Source organism: Gymnoscopelus microlampas, assembly GCF_963454915.1.
Source record: "Gymnoscopelus microlampas genome assembly, chromosome: 11".
Lineage (NCBI taxonomy): Eukaryota > Metazoa > Chordata > Actinopteri > Myctophiformes > Myctophidae > Gymnoscopelus > Gymnoscopelus microlampas.
In genome coordinates, this window is record NC_139948.1 from 4,219,576 (window position 1) to 4,241,137 (window position 21,562).

The 21,562-nt window shown below is 40.7% G+C and overlaps 1 protein-coding gene across 1 annotated transcript in view; it reads right to left on the reverse strand.

Moving 5' to 3' along the window:
* Window positions 1-21,562, reverse strand: part of LOC311055831 (uncharacterized protein) — a 32,779-nt gene extending 11,217 nt beyond the window's left edge. Inside the window, exons 1-6 of the mRNA XM_084072097.1 lie at window positions 21,453-21,562; window positions 16,339-16,638; window positions 13,698-13,973; window positions 12,774-12,875; window positions 12,524-12,574; window positions 4,771-6,622 (exon numbers count right to left, since the gene is read on the reverse strand). Coding sequence (XP_083928223.1) covers window positions 4,771-6,622; window positions 12,524-12,574; window positions 12,774-12,875; window positions 13,698-13,973; window positions 16,339-16,638; window positions 21,453-21,525 — 2,654 coding nt within the window. The 5' untranslated portion in view covers window positions 21,526-21,562. The remainder of the gene's footprint in view (window positions 1-4,770; window positions 6,623-12,523; window positions 12,575-12,773; window positions 12,876-13,697; window positions 13,974-16,338; window positions 16,639-21,452) is intronic.

A 21,562-nucleotide genomic window follows, 5' to 3' on the forward strand; every position in this document is an offset into this window, starting at 1 on the left:
CCACATGTGAAATTCCTTCAATCTGGAAAAGTGCCAGTGTCACCCTTCTGCATAAAAGTGGGGATCCTCAGGATATCAATAATTACAGACCTATCTCAATTATCAACAGTACAGTTAAGGTATTTGAAAAGTACGTCAATGATTCTCACATTCTATCTCCATTTCAATCTGGCTTCAGACCCAATTTCTCTAAAACCACCACACTCTTATAATTTACTAATGATGTATTTTCCGCATTTGAGGACAGTATGCTCACAGGTGCAATATTTATCGATCTCACCAAGGCATTCGATTTGGTCGATCATTACCTTCTGCTTGACAAACTGTACTCAATTGGTCTTTCAAAACAATCCATACTATCAAGGTAACCACTCTGAATGTACAATTATAGAAAAAGGCGTACCTCAGGGCTCGTCCCTGGGGCCTCTGCTATTCTCCATTTTTATCAATGATCTACCCACAATTTGCTCTGAAAGCCTCATCCAATTATATGCCGACGACACAGTCGTCTATTCCTCTAAGTCTGATCTCTCTCAAATTCAGGGTTTTTGTTATGTCAAGTTTGTTTTGTCCTGTTTATGTATAGTATGCATGGATGTACTTATTGTATTGTTTTGTCTGTTGCACTGTTTGTATTTTTGTCTTAACTACCCTCTCGAAAACGAGATGACACATCTCAAGGGGTTATCCTTCTAATAAAGGTACTATATATATATTTTTTTTCAGGTGTTGATGTGCATGTCTTTCCGTCTTTTCTTTCTTTTCGCGCTCAACACGGGCCAATAGGCCTATGTCTATTTATTTTAGTGTTTAATACCGGGATTCCGGAATCCCGGGTGTGGGAGGTAACGCTAGCTGGGACCTGCAACCCATGCACACTCAGAGCCGTAGGAAGCCATTCCCAGTTGGGGGGGGTATATTTGTACCGGCCCACATGCACGAGCGCCACACATGCACGCGCGCGCAGCTAGTGTGGCCAGTGCGCGCGCGCGCGATTTAATTCGGTTAATTCGGTACAAAAAAATGTAGAGGGGGGGTGGGGCCGCTCTTCCACCTTCAAGCAGCTCACACAGATTCTGGGCCCAGCGGCCAGCAGCCCTCCCTTCCAGGCAGCGGCCGCGGGGTCCTAGTGCCGGCCTCATTTGAGGCTTTTTTTCCCTCCTCTTTTTCCCCGTGGCCTCGCGGCCCAAATATCGGTTCGCGGCCCACGGGGGACGAATCCCCCCCGTCCCCCCCCTTTCCTACGGCCCTGTCAGCACACTGACTTCATTTGGGACTTATACACTGACTTCATCCTTATAGATTGTATTACCTTTACCTTGCGCATTATGTTTGTCTCAATTGTGTTGATTTTAATATTTTTTGTTATCTTACCTCTGGATTTTAATTGACTGTTGTTTTTATCCGTATATATGGTTTATATATTGGCATTGTAAAGCACTTTGCAACATTGTTTTTGAAAAGTGCTTTAGAAATAAAGTTTATTATTATTATTGATGTTATTATTATTTGTATTATTACTATGAATGTGTTTTTATTATTACCCTTATTAATTATAATGTATAATATTATTATAATTATTGTTATTATTATTATTACCCGTAGTAGTAGTATTTTTTATTATTATTATTATTATTATTATTATTATTATTATTATGATTACATATAATAATGTATTATTATTATTATCATATTATTATAATATTATTATTACCCTTATTATTACCATTATTATTATTATTATTATTATTATTATTATTATTATGTAGCCAGTCAGAGTTGATCCTCAGGGGCCACCATACGACAGCTGCACTATCCACTTCTCCATTGACAATTGGTGTGAGTGTATAAATGCCCTGCAGTCTATACCAAACATAGGCTGCTTGGTGGTTACTGGCTGTGGGTCGTGTGACCTGGGTCTCCTGTTTTTATTCTTTGCTCTGTCGGGGTGAGTAATGTTGCGTGTATGTTTTAATGATGCCTTATGTTCTGATATATATAATGACATCTTCTTGTGATCACTTAGGTTGATCCATACCTCACTGATGTCCTGTGTCGAGTTGCATTTATGATGCAAGAGGGTATGAGAACACACAGACAATTTAAGGTAGACAAACAAACCACTTGTTGAAATAATGAATTTATTGTTGTTTGTATAGTGTACTAAGTGTTTGTTTTATAAACTATTTGAGTATTAATCAGTGTTTTGTTTCCTTTTCCCCACATGTACTGAGTGCTGTATTTCACCCAGAGAAGGGGTTTCACTAGGTCTCATGTTCTGCAGTCCACAGCCCTAAGGTTTGTTTGGTGTGTTCTCGTGCATCCTTTTGCACGGTGGCGCTTTTGATTATTTCCTGCATGCTGTGTGTGCGCTCTTGCTGTGTGATATTAGAATGAGCATAGAATAGTAGCCTAGCTTAGCTGCCCCTGTTACTGGTTGTCTCCGACTGGCTATTGTGGTTTCTGATTATACTACATAATGGTAACTTGTTAACTTATTATTGAGGGTTTGTGATTTGAATTAGGATTTTAATAAATACTACTTCATTGCATTTTATTAGTGTATGTAGTGTCTTATCTAGTTCTCTGTTCTAAATAAAATAATGTGTTCGGGGAAAACTCACGTCTCTGTCTCGTTAGACTGGAGGAGCCAGCCCTATCGAAGGTCTTGAAGGGCGGATCCAAAGCCTTGCGCTCGGTACCAGCGCCGCTTCCTATTGCTTATGAATTTATTGTTGTTTGTATAGTGTACTAAGTGTTTGTTTTATAAACTATTTGAGTATTAATCAGTGTTTTGTTTCCTTTTCCCCACATGTACTGAGTGCTGTATTTCACCCAGAGAAGGGGTTTCACTAGGTCTCATGTTCTGCAGTCCACAGCCCTAAGGTTTGTTTGGTGTGTTCTCGTGCATCCTTTTGCACGGTGGCGCTTTTGATTATTTCCTGCATGCTGTGTGTGCGCTCTTGCTGTGTGATATTAGAATGAGCATAGAATAGTAGCCTAGCTTAGCTGCCCCTGTTACTGGTTGTCTCCGACTGGCTATTGTGGTTTCTGATTATACTACATAATGGTAACTTGTTAACTTATTATTGAGGGTTTGTGATTTGAATTAGGATTTTAATAAATACTACTTCATTGCATTTTATTAGTGTATGTAGTGTCTTATCTAGTTCTCTGTTCTAAATAAAATAATGTGTTCGGGGAAAACTCACGTCTCTGTCTCGTTAGACTGGAGGAGCCAGCCCTATCGAAGGTCTTGAAGGGCGGATCCAAAGCCTTGCGCTCGGTACCAGCGCCGCTTCCTATTGCTTCACCAATCTATGTCCCCCCCCCCCCCTACTATTATTATTATAAAAAGAAAGCTGTCAGTGCAGTGTTGTGTGTGCACCAGGTGAGCGCGGCCGCCATGGTAAACACCACCGTGGTAAACACCACCGTGGTAAAGCATCACGTTTCAAACCACAACACTGAACGGAACAGAGATTGACAGACAGAAAACTGAGGTGGTGGTGTTTGCCCCAAATGGTTCTGGTAACCCCCCTCCCTTTGATCTAGGCCCCCTGGCACAGTTTGTGAAGCCAACAGTCTCCAACCTGGGTTTTAAAATGGACAATGACTTTCAGCTAGATCGCCAAATTAGTTCAGTGGTGAAGTCTAGCTTTTTTCATTTGAGAATCTCTGAATCTCTGTTTTTACTTACTGTATTACCTATGCACTGTACAGCACTCTGTGGCAGCTGTGGTTGCTTTAAATGTGCTATTTAAATAAAGTTGAGTTGAGTTGAGTTGAGACAGACAGACAGACAGAAGAACACATACTTTAGCGGTTGTTCGTGGTTGTGAATAGAAATATTTCCATCCCCCCATAGCAATCCACACAGATCGAGGATAAATGAGGTGAGAAAGGCAGACAGAGCACCTGATTCGGATGCTATCAATGCATTGAATGGGACATTATCACCTTTTATTAGACCATTGAATGGGCGAAGTAGGCAACCTACTTACCTACCCGCGATTTATCAGACCATTCATTGGGTCTTATCAAGACATACTGACCTACCAACGGAGATGACTTAAATAGTTAAGTTACGGTTTTGGTTTTGGTTGTTTTGGTTTCGGACCATGACGGAGGCGCGCAGTCTCAGGCGAGCTGGAGCCCCGCGAAGGACCAACGAGGGAGCTAAAGCGACAGAGTTGCCGTCCTGAGCGGTGCGACGCTCGCCTGAGCCTACTCAGCACCGTTGGAGTTATGTACCGCACAGAATCGTAAATATTGTTGTGGGGACTGCTCCGCCTCCAAAGTAGGTCAGTAGCTCCTGATTACGCCCAATGAATGGTCTGACAAATCGCGGGTAGGTCCGTGTATCGCCTACTCGTCACCATTCAATGGTCTGATAAAACGTGATAATCTCCCATTCAATGCATTGATAGCATTCGAAGCCGGTGGACAGAGCTTCCTTGTTCCTACATGCATCCCCCAGCTGATAATCATTATGATTAATGGATGTGTTCACCCGGGTCAGGCTCCAACATTAGTGTTCAAATCAAGTACCCATTTGAACCCTTCCATTCCTATTTTGGTCATTTTTCAAATAAATTGCAATAAATAGCCGACCTACAAGCCCACAACAAATCATTAAGCAACAGGTTGTAGATCTGCTATTTTTGCTATTCATTATTTTGTATAGGAATTAAGTGGTAAAATTATTGTATTTTCTTTTCTATAACAGAAAATTACACATTAAATGTATCCAGTTATCAGTTCACCTACAGAGCTCTATTGGAGGCTTTGATCACTGGCAGCAGCCCCAGAAGAGCCTCCTCTGAAGCTTGGTATTTCTTCAGGTCAAACACATCCAGTTCCTCTCCTGATGATAGCAACATGAAGACCAGAGCTGACCACTGAGCAGGAGAGAGTTGTGCTGTGGAGAGACTTCCTGTTCTCAGGTATTGTTGGATCTCCCTCTCTAGAGAATGATCATTCATCTCATTCAGACAGTGGAACAGATTAATGCTTCTCTCTGGAGAGGGGTTCTCTCTGATCTTCTTCTTGATGTACTGGACTGTTTCTTTATTGGTTTGTGACATACTTCCTGTCTCTTCTTCTTCTTCTTCTTCTTCTTCTTCTGAGAGACTTCCTGAACTCGGGTACTCTTGGATCTCTTGTCCCAACAGTGTTTTTAAGAGAGTCTGATTGGTTTTCACTGAGAGACCCAGCAGGAAACGGAGGAACAAGTCCCAGTGTCCATTTGGACTCTGTAAGGCCTTGTCTACAGCACTCTGGTAGAGGTGTTTTATGTGAGGTTTGGACGGCGTGGAGGTTGTTTGTGGTTCTGACAGAGGGTTGTCACCAGTGTTGATGAATGAGACAAAGACATGAAGAGCAGCCAGAAACTCCTGAACACTCAGATGGACAAAGCAGAACACCTTTATCTGGAGCCACCCACCCTCCATCTCTTTAAACATCTGTGTGAACACTCCTGAGTACACTGCTGCATCTTTGGTATTAATGTCACACTCTCTCAGGTCTGCTTCATAGAAGATCAGGTTGCCTTTCTCCAGTTGTTTATAAGCCAGTTTTCCCAGAGACAACATGGCCTTCATATTATTCTCTGGATTACACTCACATGATGTTGTTTTGTCATGATACTTGTCCTCCATGTGTTTGGACTGAGACTCCATGAAGTGGATGTACATCTCAGTCAGGGTATTTGGCAATATCAGTTGTGTAACTGTTGTTAACATTTCCTGGACAACTGCAGCAATGATCCAACAGAAGACTGGGATGTGACACATGATGTGGAGGCTTCGTTTTGTCTTGATGTGTGAGTAGATTTCACTGTCCTGGTTTTCATCACCGAATCTCTTCTTGAAGTACTCCTCCTTCTGGGGGTCATTGAACCCTCTCACCTCTGTCACCCTGTCAACATACACTTTAGGGATCAGAGTGGCTGCTGCAGGTCGTGTGGTTATCCAGATGCGAGCAGAAGGAAGCATGTTCCCACTAATGAGGTTTATTAGCAACACATCCACTGAGGTTTGCTTTGTGACATCAGTACAGATCTCACTGTTATCGAAGTGTAGAGAATGCCGCCACTCATCTAATCCATCAATGATGAACACAACTTGGGAACAACAGATTTCTTCTTCGTTAATGGTTACACCAAAAACATCATGAATAAGCTCAATCAAGCTGTAATTCCTTTTCTCGTTCATCATCAAATTCAGCTCTCGGAAAGTGAACGGAAAGATGAAGTGGATATCCTTGTTGGCTTTGTCTTCTGCCCAGTCCAGGGTGTATTTCTGAGTTAAGACTGTTTTACCAATGCCAGCCACTCCCTTTGTCATCACTGTTCTGATTGTCTTTTCTTCTCCAGGTTTAAGGATGTTGTTTAAATGGATAGTTTGTTCTTTTCTGGCTGTTGTCCTGGATGCTGTTTCAATCTGTCTGACCTCATGTTCTAGATTGACCTCTCCACTCCCTCCCTCTGTGATGTAGAGCTCTGTGTAGATCTCATTCAAAAGTGTTTGTCCTTTTTTCATCCACTCCAACATACATTGAAACTTCTCCCACAGAATAGACTTGAGTTCGAGTTGTCGTTGACACACAGGAGCGGGAGTTTCTAAATGATCAAAGAACAGAGGATAACAATAAGTGCATGTTATGGTAAATGTAGTCCTCAAATGAGAGGTCTTGGTAATTTTAAAGTTAAAAGAGGATCATGTGTCTGCTGCTGTTGTCGCTGAGCTATGTTAAAAGTATGTTTTACTGTCAGAGTATCAATATTATTGACTATGTAGCTCTATATAATACATTATACGACAAATACCGAAAATAGCCAGTCTACAAGCTCATAAAGCGTTGCGTCATGACAGCTTGTGGCTTGTAGATTGGCCATTTTCAAATAAATGACAATTTCAGAAAATTGGTTAGACACAGATTGAAAGTGGTTAATCACATACCGGTCACATCATTATCTGGTCTAATTACAACTCTGTTCTGATGAAGACTGTAGACTAACATTAAACAACAGACTAAAACATTAACCACTGGTGGTTACGATGGACTTTTCTGCATGTCGAAGGCGGTTACATGTCGCCTTTCCGACATGTCGCCATTCCGACGTTAACTAACCCTATACCTAACCCTAACCCTAACCCTAACCGCACGCGGAAGCCACTAGTCGGAGTAGTGAGATGTCGGAATGCAGACATTACCCCGTCGAAGGTAGTTAAATTAAAACTGGCTTCAGCCACTGAATCGCTAGCCATGGCCATACAAAAAAAAGTCTGCCGAATGTAGTGAAACAAAATGAAAATTGGGGCCGAACGTCAGGCTAAGTTAAAATACTAACAATAAACAATAGACAGATAGTAACAGAAAATAAACAGACATACCATGGGCGGATTCACTGTTCACATTTGATGTTGGATCACCTCTTGTGTTTAGTGGAATTTCTATGACACACACACACACACACACACACACACACACACACACACACACACACACACACACACACACACACACACACACGTCAGCTATTTCCATGAACACATAAGTAGCTGGTTATGTTAAATTGGAGCTCTATGATACAAGTTAATTATAAAAAGGAAACACAGATGACATGTTGCTCCTCATGGAGAAATGTCCTTTTAGCAGACCAGTCTACTCTCCATGTGGTCTGAGAACAAAAGCTGTGCACAATTCATTGAGAGTGCTGACGTTTTTGTTGTCATAGTGACGTGACTGTGGTCAAATAAGAAATATTAAACATTGTAACATGACTAGTCGCTTCTGCACTGCCTTTTATGGATAGAAACCATTAGCCTTCATTTTCTTCATCAGATGCATGTTCAGTTTTGGCAGAGAGTAAAAGATCAGTTTCACTTTAGGTGAAACTCACGTTATGAAATCAACACCTGCTTCATTTTAGGCCACAACTATAAATTATTGTCATAGCAATTAGAACGATGAGGTAGCCCAGAAGGTTGTGACGCCCGCGGGCGTCTCCGTGCCACGAGACTAGGTAGTCCTGGCGCATGCGGACGGGTGAGGGGTTCCGTGATCTGTGCCAGGGGTCCCTGCGTTCTGGGACCGGCCTGAGGCTCCGGTAGGGAGGTGATGGGTCCCTGTGCGTCGGGACAAGTCCGGAGTTCCAGTGAGGAACCAAGGGTTGGCACTGGACAGCGAGGGTCTGTGACCTCATGGGTCATGAATCATCAGATTCTGAATCATCTGACCGCCCTTGATGCTTCCGTTTCTTCGTGGCTTTTGGCATGTTCTCTATGTACTCTCACATTAGGCTTTGTATCCGGCTCTCCGTCGAAGGAGCATGTAAAAGTGATATCGTCGCTGAGGACACTGCCTGAACATGGGGGTCCCTTTGCCTTTATACGTTTGGCTGCGGTGCTAGTGACTTTATGGTGATGTCAGTCATGTCCGTATATGGAGCAAGCGATGACAGTTATGCCCAAAGGTGGGTCTATGATGTCAGTCTTGGATGTTTCGATTAGCTCCATATATGGCTACTCTGCTGGCAAGTATGCCCTGAACGTTTGCAACAAGAGCCAACTGACCTTCTTATCACCTGACAGGGGAGAGTTTCCCTGGTTGGACGTAGCGCGTGGAAGGAACACATTATTCCAACCAGTTCCTTTCCCCTCCATCAGGCGCCCCGACTGGCTAGGGGGAGGCAGTATAGTGAACAGGATTACTGCATGTTTTTGTGAGGGTACCTACACGGGGAGAACATGCAAACTCCACATAGAAAGGCCCTTTCGCCAACCCCACCTAGGGTATGGGCACCGATGACGCGGAGGAGAGAACACGCACCCAGCTCCCACAGCATCCCCTGCGGGAATCGATCCCAGGACCTCCTAGCTGTGAGGCGACAGCGCTACCGACTGCGCCACCATGCCCCGTGCTCAGTCTCTATTTGAGCGAGTTTTCGTGGCGGTGTCCCGGCCCCAACTACTTTTTATTTTTATTTGTTTTAATTTTTTTTTTTTTTTTGATTGATTGAATACTTTATTAATAGATTTGTAAACAGTACAGGTATGATTTTACAATGGTTGTTAAAAGGATAACACAAAAAGTTCTAGGAGCTTGTTTCCACTGTGGTCCTGGTTGAGATCTGCATGCTGCTTTGTCATAAAGTTAAATAAGTGCTTTGTGCCTGTTCCTGGAATACATACTATTTTGATTGTCAGATGTTTTTTTAAGAGTGAAGGAAATTGGATTTTCAAATGGCATAGTCATAGTGGACGGACAACAACACATCGGCTACTGCACCCTCACTTTGTTTTATATATTATCCTCATATTTGAGGATTGTCCACGCCGTGAACACGGTATAGTGAGACCCTCGTTACTTCATATTTATAGCCTTAAGTTAAAACGACCACCATGTACAGGCTACAGTGAGTGAAAAAATCTCTGCTATTTATTTATTTATTGCTTCTTCGGGAATTGTCCTGAAATGTGGGATATATGTCATGTATCCTGATGAAAATGTAAAATTCCTAACTAACGAAACGTTGACAGCAATAAATAAATAGCGGAGCTTTTTCTACCGGTGTGCAGACTTCATTTTTCTATTTAATTAACTGTTTTTATTATGTATCTTTTCATACAGTGAGTGAGAGACCCTCACGTCAAACATAGTGATGCCATAGAGGTTGTTTAAGAAGACTCATTAAGTAAGTGTTTTTTGTGCATGATGTAGACATACTATCATGTGTGTGTGTGTGTGTGTGTGTGTGTGTGTGTGTGTGTGTGTGTGTGTGTGTGTGTGTGTGTGTGTGTGTGTGTGTGTGTGTGTGTGTGTGTCGGTCGCAATGTAGCTTATTCCTTTCCACAATTTCGCTCCTATTATGTATTGAAGTTATTTTGATTGGTTCAGACTACATCGCAACACCATAGCCGACGGTCCATATCAAAACAGATCTTCGTGCAATATTTCCGTCAGAACGCTTGCTCGTTGCCAGTGCAGATGGGGTGTTAGGAGTAGTTCCCAGCATATGTGTGCACATTCTGATCAAGGACAGATGTGTTGCATGGGAATACTTGACAAGTACAAGATTATTCAATTACTTTTTTATATATCGTTTGGGTAATTCCCGATTACACAAACCCTGCCTTGTTCCCATCACAATCACCATGCTGTTCCATATAATTTTATAGTAAATATTCATAGGAAAACTAGACTGGACAGTGATGTCTGCTCTCCACATCTCTGCTATGAGTGCAGCCATTTTGCAGCTCAGAGTGTTGTAAAACTGTGATGTCATTAATTCTCAGAGATACGTGAACTACAGATGGACCCACAGACAGAGATTTCTCACATGTATTGTAAGATTAATTAACCTTATAATAGAAATCAATGGGGGTCAAATCAGGCTGAAACTTTACTATATGTCATAGTTCTGACATCATAGATGACTGACATCATATAGATGAATGACATCATACTGTAGACTGGTCACATGACTTCCAGGATGGAAGCCTAGACCACTGGTCCTCAACATCAGGTTCAGGGACCACCAGAGGTCCAAATGGACCCTTCCAGGTCTGTAACTCTGAGAGTGTACAGATGGAAGCAAATGGATCCTTACGGGTCCATTTGGTTCCATTTGTACACTCTCAGAGTTAACTTAACACCGAGGGTTTTACAGTGTAGATTGGTGTCCCAGACATAAAAGATTTTGTCAAACTAGGGGTTTTAAAATTAAAATGTTTGAGAACCACTGGCCTAGACCCTGTCTAGTTCAGTCCAAGTTCAACTTTCAGTGTGAGTCCTATAAGTGATTGTGAGATGCTTGATGAATGCAGACCCTGGACATGGTTCATGTTCTTTTTTTTTTTTTTTAACAAAATATTTTTAATGTTATTATTAATTCATGTTTTATCAGTTAATTTACTAAATTCAAGATATAAATATTTTATTATTAACATTAGGAAAACATTTTTAATGTAATATAATAAATAATTATCAAATAACCTATTATAATTAAATAACCTAACCCTAACCCTAACCCTAAAACCGAAATAAAGTAACCAAAAAACGGGAAAAAAACAAACCCAATCCGCCCAGAACCGCAAAAAAATCTGCCATTTTCACTATTTTTGCATGACACCATTGTGTCACAAAGTATAAAGTAATGCTTAGGTGGTTAATCGATTTGTTGATATAACATTAGTTATATCAACAAATATATCGATAGTTGCAGCTCTACAACACTGTGATTACTAACAACATTAAGTATTCTCACTTTATAGCAACTCTGCCAGTTGTCAGTCAGCAGAAAGAATTGATGATTGGAGGTTAATTATGAACACTGCACAGATATCATATGTTATGGTTGTTATGCTCATCCCTATGGATACTATTATTATTTTCATAATGCCAATATTTATTATTATTATGGGAGTCCCACACACTGTCTTCACAGCAGAAATAGTTTAATGAAGAACGTTTTGGTCGCTCGGACCTTCATCAGGTATGATATTGATGAAGGTCTGAGCGACTGGAATCTTCATTAAACTATTTATGAAGCATTGCATTAGTTCATGCAGAGCACAGGAGTCATACACGCCTCAGCTGTTATCAGCTCTCAGTCTGCTGATTGTTTACAATCAGCCTATAGCTTCCTACTTTCCAATCACAGCTATGCCGGTCATTACCAAAGCAGCCACACTTCTCTACACTCCAATCAGAACTCACGCTCTTAACAGGGCGGATCCTTTAAATACGGTTTCTCCACTCACTAGATCTCTGCTTCTCTTACTGCTTGCCACACATCTGTTGCAGTGTTGCCAGGTCTGCTTGTTATAAGCGACTTTGGGCTTGTCTTTCTGTAAAGTTGCTTGTACATATTGGTAGTTGCGTTTTTTTTTGTTTAGACCATTGGTTCTCAAATATTTTCATGCCAAGGACCCCCAAATGAATGTGTATTTGTCCACAGACTCCCATCAGATATACGTATACGTATATAGGTTTGAAGTGCTCAAGTAGCCTACTTGTTTCTTTTGGGCTTGTTTTTATAGACCTGTTTGATTATTTATCTCGCAAAATCTGGCAACACGTGTCTGCTGCTGCTTTAGCTGCCTCCTCCACCCCAGCCTCCACCTTTTGATCAGAGTCTGCCATAGGCTCAAATACTATTGTGATTGTATGTCTGCTGATTCAAGTCAATCTGTCAATCTGTTAATTGCTTAGGCCCGCTCTTGTATACCTGGGGGGTTTGCTTAGTATTCCTTGATTTTGCTTAGCATGCTGCTAAAGCAAAATGTAGGGAACATCCCAAGACGCCAAGTTTAACTGTATTCCATTTGTTACAATAAATGGTAAATCTATGTTGACGTGAGTGTTCCTGACTGAACTGCTGTAAGTGAAGACAGTGTGCAGGATTCCCCTCGATAAGGACTTTTTCTAAAAAAATATTATTATTATAAATTAGTTGGAGGTTCAACTCCAGACCAAGTCACATCACAAATTGCACAAATAAAGTTCTCAAACTCACCTTCAGGCACTGGCTCAGACCCACGTGAAGAAAACATCTTCTGTATACGACCTGAGATGAAATTCAAACATTGATAACATAACAGTGATATTACACACACACAAACACACACACAAACACACGCACGCACGCACACACGCACACACGCACGCAAAATATTACAACATTTATATTGCATGTAGCTGCAGAGCAGTAACTTTGTAAGAATGTTGTATGTTATGTGTAACTTAAAATCAGTAGAGAAACTTACCATGATATTTCACGCCCAGCATCACACCCACTGCAAGGATGAGAGCAGCAATAATGCCTCCAACAATCCTTCCCACAGGTGTCTGTTTCACAGGTTCAGGTTCTTAGGAGACAAAATAAACTTTGCTTTCAATTCAAGAATAATAGATACATAACATTCTGCATTTTTGTTGACAATGCTATTTGTTTAAATAATGGGGGAGATGCCATTATTTTAGAAACACTCAGGGAAGTACAATGATATAGTAGAGTAGAATTCAGACTTGCAGCTGGTTGTCCTGTATTTCTGGCAGGTCTAACTCTGCCAGCTGATCAGAGTGAGTGAGCCTGACTAAAAAGCTAGTACGTTAGGCACAAGAACACATGAAGCATAGCTCAGTTTTGGGATAATTTTAGAGAGAAGGATAATGACCCTCTCTCTCTCTCTCTCTCTCTCTCTCTCTCTCTCTCTCTCTAACAATATGTATAGGCTAACCTACAAGCAGCCAGTAAGCCTAGGTAGGTTAACTTCACTGGACATAAGATTTAGTTTAGTTCATGTCGCATTATTTTCTCCCTGAACACAAATTAGATGATGAGGATGATGGTGATGATGATGATGATGCCAACAATATTTTATTTCTCAAGTTTTTTTTTTGCAGATTTTTACTGCTGCAAAAATGCAGCATAAAAATGAGGAATTAAACACAAGATAATGAATTCATGTTACATATTCATTATATATGCATATATATATATATATATTAATGAATGAATGAATGAATGAGTTAATTAATTCAAGTGTCTTGTTCCCTGAGGTTCACTCAGACACACATGACCAGTTTTATGATTTCTGTTTTAGGATCCAAAGCAATTGTCAAAATAGCAGTGTTGACACTTTAACACCATGAGTACATTTCTACACATTATGGAGTAAACTACATACCTTTGTAAAACAGGTTGTCAGTGGCATCACTCTGCTCCACACTGAACATGTTCTTCATTTCACAAAATAATTGTTTAACCTTCTTCCCTTCTACATCGTTGGTGAGTTTAGAGTTCTGTCCAGAGTCAGACACCATCCATTCCCCTTCATCTTTCTTCCAGCGATAGGTGACTGGACCTGAATATTTGATCTTGTCCCCATAACAGACGAGTACACAGCTGGTAGAGTTAGATGTACAAGGTTCCTTGATGGCCACTTTTGGCTTTGGGACTTTCTCTGTTGGGAAGAAAGAGTGAACATAGCTCAGAATTACTGGTGGTGATGTTGTCTCCAGACTGCAGTTAGAAAAACACATGTTGGCTGTGTGATCTTCTGAAGATAACGGTTATGGTGCAAATAAATGCTTCCCATTAATTTTCTATGGAAACAGTGTAAACAAAACGCATAACTTGTCTTGTCTGCAGTATGAAAATGTAATAAAAAATATAGCTGCAAGCAGCGATAATACGGGGCCAGGTAATGAAGAGAGAAAAAAGAAAGAAGCAATGATAAGTAATATGCACAATAAGCCATTGAAACATAGAATACTGAACTTGAGAGAAAGAAGACCATGCAATTAACATGAGGATTTTAAACCCTCACTAACCCTAACCTCAGTAAAACAACGCCTAAGCCTATCCTCAAGACACACTATGTGTTATCCGAATAATGCCAAATCAAGATCACCTCAATACATTGTCGTGGACAGGGGACCTACGGACTCCAAGACTGCCTTTCTTCTCATTGAGCTAGATATATGGCCTCCCTGATAGTGTCTGTTGATATTTATAAGTATTTCCGTTCATTTTGAACCAGGCCTCTGTGTCCCGAACTACTAGTGAAAGTAGCCGATCTACAAGCTCACAAAACGTTGCTATCTGAAAAGTTGTGAGGTTGTAGATCGGCTATTTTCAAAATGAAGTATATCATACATTAAAAGAGAGACAAAACTATAAGTAATATGCACAGTAAGTAATAGAAGACTGAGCTTAAGGTCATGTTTTTTGCAATGCCACCTCTCACCAAGAGAGAGAGAGAGAGAGAGGGGGGAATAGATTGAAGAGAGATGGAAGCATATTGGATTGATTGGACATCTCAACCTATTGCCATTAATAGGAATCGAATCCTCAACCTTCGGATTGACAGGCTGCAACACTACCTATAGTGCTATAGCTTTTTCCAGGCTGAGGTTGTCTGTTGAAGATAAAAGTGAACCAGTGAAAGCAGCCGATCTACAAGCTCAGAAACACGTTGCTATCTGAAAAGTTTTGAGATTGTAGATCGGCTATTTTCAGAATGAACTATGTCATACATTGCAAAAACATACCCTCTTAAATAAGCATTTCATGTTATCTTTATCAATTGCACATGTGTTCATTGATACAGTCTTGTTGTTTGCAATGCACTTTAAATGAAGTCTGCATCAAGTGAGGCTTGAACCGGCTACCTTGATATTGTGAGACATTCACTTAAGCGGGAAGCCATTGGACCAACAGACCTGATCTAGTGAAAACGGAGGTCAGACAGATGATAACATTTCACGCAAATAGCTGAAAAATCCTGGGTTTAAGTGTTTTTCAAACTGCTCAAAATTGCGGACAATCTAAGGGCGGAGCTTACTGGTAAAAGTGATACATGTGTTCCTCATGAGTCAAGGCACAAGTGTAAGCCGGTTTAATGGCTGTCGGCCAAACGAGGCATGACTTTTGCCTGTTTAAAGTTTGCATTTAAAAAAAATTGCTATAGCACCCCCGTTTGACCAATTGGAGTAAGATTGGTTTCAGTGATATTTGGAATGACCCTGTACATTACTGCAAATTTTCAAAGAAATGTGAGTCTGCATGTATGTGATAGGGGCAGATGAATAATTGTCATACAACTGCAATATTCATTGGCTCATTAAAGCTTAATTTTTTCACTTAGAAAAAAATCTGCTTGCACTGTTTTGTCGGCATAGGTCCAAAGTTCATGTGTAAAAGGTTTCGTGCAGATTGCTCAAAAATCCCAGGAGGAGATAGATTTTAACAGCTTTTCATGTAATTCAAAATGGTGGGAGATCTATAGGTCAGAGGTCAAAAGTCAGAGTGTGAAAGTTGTTCATCATGAGGAGACGCATATGTGTATTGAAGTTTCATGGCTGTAGGTCAAACAGGGCATGAGTTGTACCTGTTCAAAGTTGGCATTTTCAATTGAGTGCTATAGCGCCACCTTTTGACGAAAGATTGTGAGATTTATTTCTTGATAGTTTTTCATGACCATCTATCATATGGCCGAGTTTCGTAAAAAGCGTATGCACGGTTCAGCCAGAACTGGCAAAAACGGCAGAAGAAATGGAATAATGCCAATAACAAAACGGAGCCATGCTGGAAGCCTGGCCCCGTAAAAATGCCCAAGGGATTTCACCGGGCACCCTCTTGAATCCTTAAGAGGGGACCCCCAGCAGCAAGAATCAGTGGAGAAAAAAACTTTAACCGACGAAACCACGTTAAGCCCCATGACTCCCGGACTAATATATGTGTATTGCAAAATGTAGATATTATGATAAAAGCACAACACATAACCATAACATTTATTCCTCACAGGACACACAATGCATACTTACTGATCACTTTAATGTTATGAGTCTTGTTCTGCAGTCGACTGTTTACCTCCAAAGAATATATTCCACTGTCTTCAATGGTCATGTTGTTGATGACCAACTTTCCAGTGTCTTTATTCAATGCAGTGCGGTCTAGATATGTCCCATAGTAATCCACATCAGGACCATAGTCCTTATCCCATTCTGCTACCTTATTGGGGCCATGTTTCCACAGGATGCCAGTGGTGGTTTCAGTAACAGAATTAGTAGCTGGAAGCAATTCAAGGACTCCATCGAGTTGTATGTATTTCACATCTTGTTGGTCTGTGTGAAGAAAAATAAAATGTACCGTTTAGCAGCAGAAACAGAAATACCATGTTAAAACTAAACTAAAATGAACCAAAACTCAACAATCTCTACAGTAGTATAAACATAATTTCAAATACTTAACTATACATACAACAGGAGTAAAATGATGTGTCATGTTTATTTCAGTAGACAACCATGCACAATTTGAAAAAAACTGTTCATTGGCTTCAGGCTTTATACAAAAAAAAAGACTAGGCCTATTACTAAAGAAAACAACGTTTTACATTGTAGCAAGTGTAAGGTTGAGACAATTATAGTAATTATTTTGTACCTCATAACTGAGGTGTATTAAGTATTTTGCATTAAATAGTGCACGCACATCCACTTGGCCCAGGTGCAGGACAAACAGCAGTATCACATGAAGAAATAAAGTCTGCACACTGGTATTGCTGTAAAGGTTCCGCTGTATTTTTATTTGACAGCAATAAAAATAGAGTTTAGCAATACCAGTGTGCAGACTTTATTTCTTCCTGTATTAAGTATTTCCCCTCTGTGTTGTGTTTGGTACAAAGGTAGCACGATCCAATAAAACTAGAGAAGTGTCGCTTTCAAATAAGTCTTAATAAGAGCTCTGTCCATGGAAACTTCATCATTTTCACAGAATCATAGGTCTATATATTCTAACACTGCATAGTGATCAATGTCCAAATTGTCCTTGCATGCTTTTGGCATAGCGGTATTTAGTCATTTACACACAATAGCACATGGCACCCCTCACAATATCCTTAACCTTCCTGCAGTGTTCCAGTAAAATCTGACCAATTTACAACTTTCATGAATTACAAATAGTGTGTTTTTCATAAAAAATGGCCTCAGTCAAGATCTTATGATTTCTTCCCCACTAGGCATGTGAACATCAAAATTCTGATCACCATTTTCACAAATTTTTGAGTCGTCTATTCAACTTTGTTACATCCTTCAGTTCCCGGTCAAACATGCCATAGAAAATGAATGGGAAAAACTATATATTATGTTCATCCAGGAGATGGCACACACACACACACACACACACACACACACACACACACACACACACACACACACACACACACACACACACACACACACACACACACACACACACACACACACACACACACACAGGGGAGCCGATCCCGTGGGGGGCTCGGGTCCACAGCCCCCTCACTCAACTGATGAGCCCCTCAGATCGGGGCCCAATTTAATTTCCATGACTATAGTGCAAAGCAGCTCTCTGAAGGTTCAAATGTTGCGCGCGGCGGCCGCGAGAGAGACGAATTCAACGAGCCGGCCATTAACACCTATAGAACAATAGTGCAGGAATGTAGGAATGTAACAACCCCACCCAGCCATCAAGCCCTTGTAAACCTGCCCTGTAGTCTATATAGTTTTATGTGTGGCTGCTAGCATCACCTTGCTTGTTCTACTCCACTACATCTCAGAGGCAAATATTGTAGGCCTACTTTTACTCCACTACAATTATTTGAAAACTTAGTTACTAGTTACTTTGCAGATTTAGATTATTATTACAAAACAAACAGTAACCACTTCAGCCCATATCAGCTATTTGAAAATAGAAGATCTACAAGCTCACAGTGCTCACAAATCACATTAGAGGCTTTGTGAGCTTGTAGATCTGCTATTTTCAAAAGATTTTTATACATTGAAAACATTGAAATGGGACATTTTGTACATTGAGTACTTTGGGACATTGAGGGACATTGAGTACTTTTACTTGGTACTCTAGAGTACCAAGTAAAAGTACTCTACATTTTTTAATTCTACATTGCATTGATACTTTTACTTAAGTAAAACATTTGAGGATGGGACACACTGAAGGATGGGTAGAGTGTTGTTAATGTTGTTTTATGGTCATTTAATGAATTAAGCAAAAAAAAATGCGCGCACACACACACACACACACACACACACACACACACACACACACACACACACACACACACACACACACACTTTGTTTCACTCCATTATTCAGTCTGAAAGCCCTCTCAGTGCAGCCGTTTTCTGAGATGGGGGCGTGGCCAAAGTTGGACTCTTGGCGATTGGGTCATACTAGATTACCCCGATCGGGCCGGGATCAACCGAGAAAACCCAGCCTTCAACAGCGCCACCAGACCCTGAATGCGAGGCTAGCGATTCAGGGGGTGTAGCCAGGCTATGATCAAACCATTCTCTGAGCCAAACTATGGCCTCTATTTTTTTATGAAGGGGAGCAGCCAAGGAGGAAGAGCCCTTGACCCCAAAGGTCAAATGCCCCAAACAGCAGGGAAGAGAGGCGGGTCCGTGTGTGTGTGTGTGTGTGTGTGTGTGTGTGTGTGTGTGTGTGTGTGTGTGTGTGTGTGTGAGAGAGAGAGGTGAGACACCACCAGACGGGCTGAGTGGATCAGACTTTGACCAGCTGCTGATTAGATTAGACTTTACAATCGTCCCTTTGTCATAAACATCATGCTGGTTGATGAAACATTATTGTCTGAAGGTGAGCCACAGGAAGGCTGTTGTCAAAACAGTGGGCTGTTGCCCTGTTGGACTTTGCGTCTCTAGGTTAAACAAAGGAATTATAATTATAATTCACACCCAAGCTTAAGGCCAGCAGCCATCTATCTCTTTGTTAATATCTGAAGTTACAGATAAAATGATAATATCCAAGAATATGGGGTTTAAAATATATTACAGCCTTAAAAACAAGTCTCCAGACATCCCAAAACAAACTGGTCAGGCTACTACTTGGCCTCACACCTACAACTCATCTAACCCCTGCTCATTTTGCTAGGGTGAGATGGCTTAGGGTAGAAATGCCCCCTATACCCGCATATCTGTCTAAATACCTCCAAAAAGTTAGTGACCCACAGTCACAATACTAGAAGGAGCCCGAACAACGATCTGGTACCACCCATCCATAAAACAAACATGGGAAAATTCTCCTTCTACATGTCAGCCTTAAAAACTCACCTTTCTGGAGGCCAAAGAAGAAGGTAGTACCTTTTCCCTGTTATACAGACAACCCCCCCCCCCCTCATTTTTTGTACATATGTTATTTATTTATTTTTCTGCATTTTATGTTTTGATTGTACATATAGTGTTATTTTTTCTGTATTTTTGTGAGAGCACCGAAGTCTGATGTAATTTACACATCCTTTGTTTGTCTACCTGGTTCGCGGTTTTCCACCCCCATTCTGAATCCCATAGACGTATCTACTGTAATATCGTGTCAAGTAAGAACTGTGTTACAAAAATAAACAAAAGACACTGGCGGTTTTACTCTTATGGATATGAAGCATCAACTGACGGTGAGAAAACGCTAATGTTACTTCCGCCGAATTAGTTACATTTTTGTCAGAAACAGACTGTATCAAATATAAGTGACTGACTATCAAAAACGATACAGAACCTCCTCCCTGACAATATCGCAGAGACAGTTTGTTTATTTTTGGACCACAATTCTTATACGAGACGATTCTATGATGACCCAATGTTATTCTCCATAGAGAAATTACTTTACGAACCTTGGGATGAACGAGTGACGTCAGGACTTCGGTGGTCTATATATGTCTATGAATTGAGCAAGGACCCCAATGGAAACAAGACCGCAAGGACCTTTTTTGGACGGACCTTTTAGACAAAGTATTATGAATGTAATTGTGCTGTTTACATTTTTTGCCTAATCAAATATTCAATCAATCAATCAAAATACAGAGTACAGCAACTTGCAATGGGCCTGGTCTACAAGATACACTACACCTCAAACAAAATGTGTTCTACTGCTATGCCACCAAAATGTGGGATGCCCTACAAACGGTCATAAAAAAGTGTGAATCCTTACTCTCCGTCAGAACTGGCCACCAGTTCTAATTACATTTTTTGATTACAACTCGTTTATATGATGCTTTTGCATAGTATGGTATATTTGTCTGTCACTAAATGTTTTGATGAATTGAATACACAGGACCCCAATGGAAACAAGCCACAGTGCTGTCTAGGGTTCAATCCTTTCCGCATTGTATTTGTATTGTTGTAATGTTTTTTTGCAAACTGTTAATGAAGTATTCAATGAATCAATCAATCAATCAATCAATCAAAAAGCCCCATGTGTTTTAAAGGATACTTTCACCATTTTATGTTACTTGTAAAGTAAACCGTACTGTTAAATTGTTGTCTTTATTCATTAAAAAAAATCGATTGCATGTTGGTGTTCCTTATTTAAGTTAAAAAACAATTGTGGACACAAATCCTTATTCAGGCGCTTACTCTTCCTAGTGCCCAGTTATCCTGGTGCCCACCTTTCCTGGTTCCCACTCTTCCTAGTGCAAGTGAGTGCCCACTCTTCCTAGTGCCCAGGTAACCCGGTGCCCACTCTTCCTAGTGCCCTGTTATCCAGGTGCCCATTCTTTCTAGTGCCCAGTCTGCTCAAAAATATGGTGCCCAGATGTCCCTAGTGCCCACCTATCCTGTATCGTGTTCAACCAGCCCAATAAATCACTAATTTCACTGGATATTGCATGAATAATTGTCCATACATTTAATTTACAATAGGCTACATGCACGCACGAGTAAAACACACACACACACACACACACACGCACACAAAAGAAAAATGGAACTAAACACCAGTACACCACCAAATGTAAATTAACACAAACAAACAAAACAATACAAATAAATAAAATAATAATCATCATGTTGTTTATCAGACTAGACAGACAGTCTGGTGTCTATGTTTTTTAAAGCCTTGGTAGTGTAGGTACCGAGGCTAGTTTTAAAGTGACTCCTACCTGATGTCAGGATGAGTCCAGCTGCTGTCAACAGACAGACGAACCATGAAGCTCTGAAGAGACGAACTTTCATGTTGATGATCTATAACTAATCATCAATACACACCAAA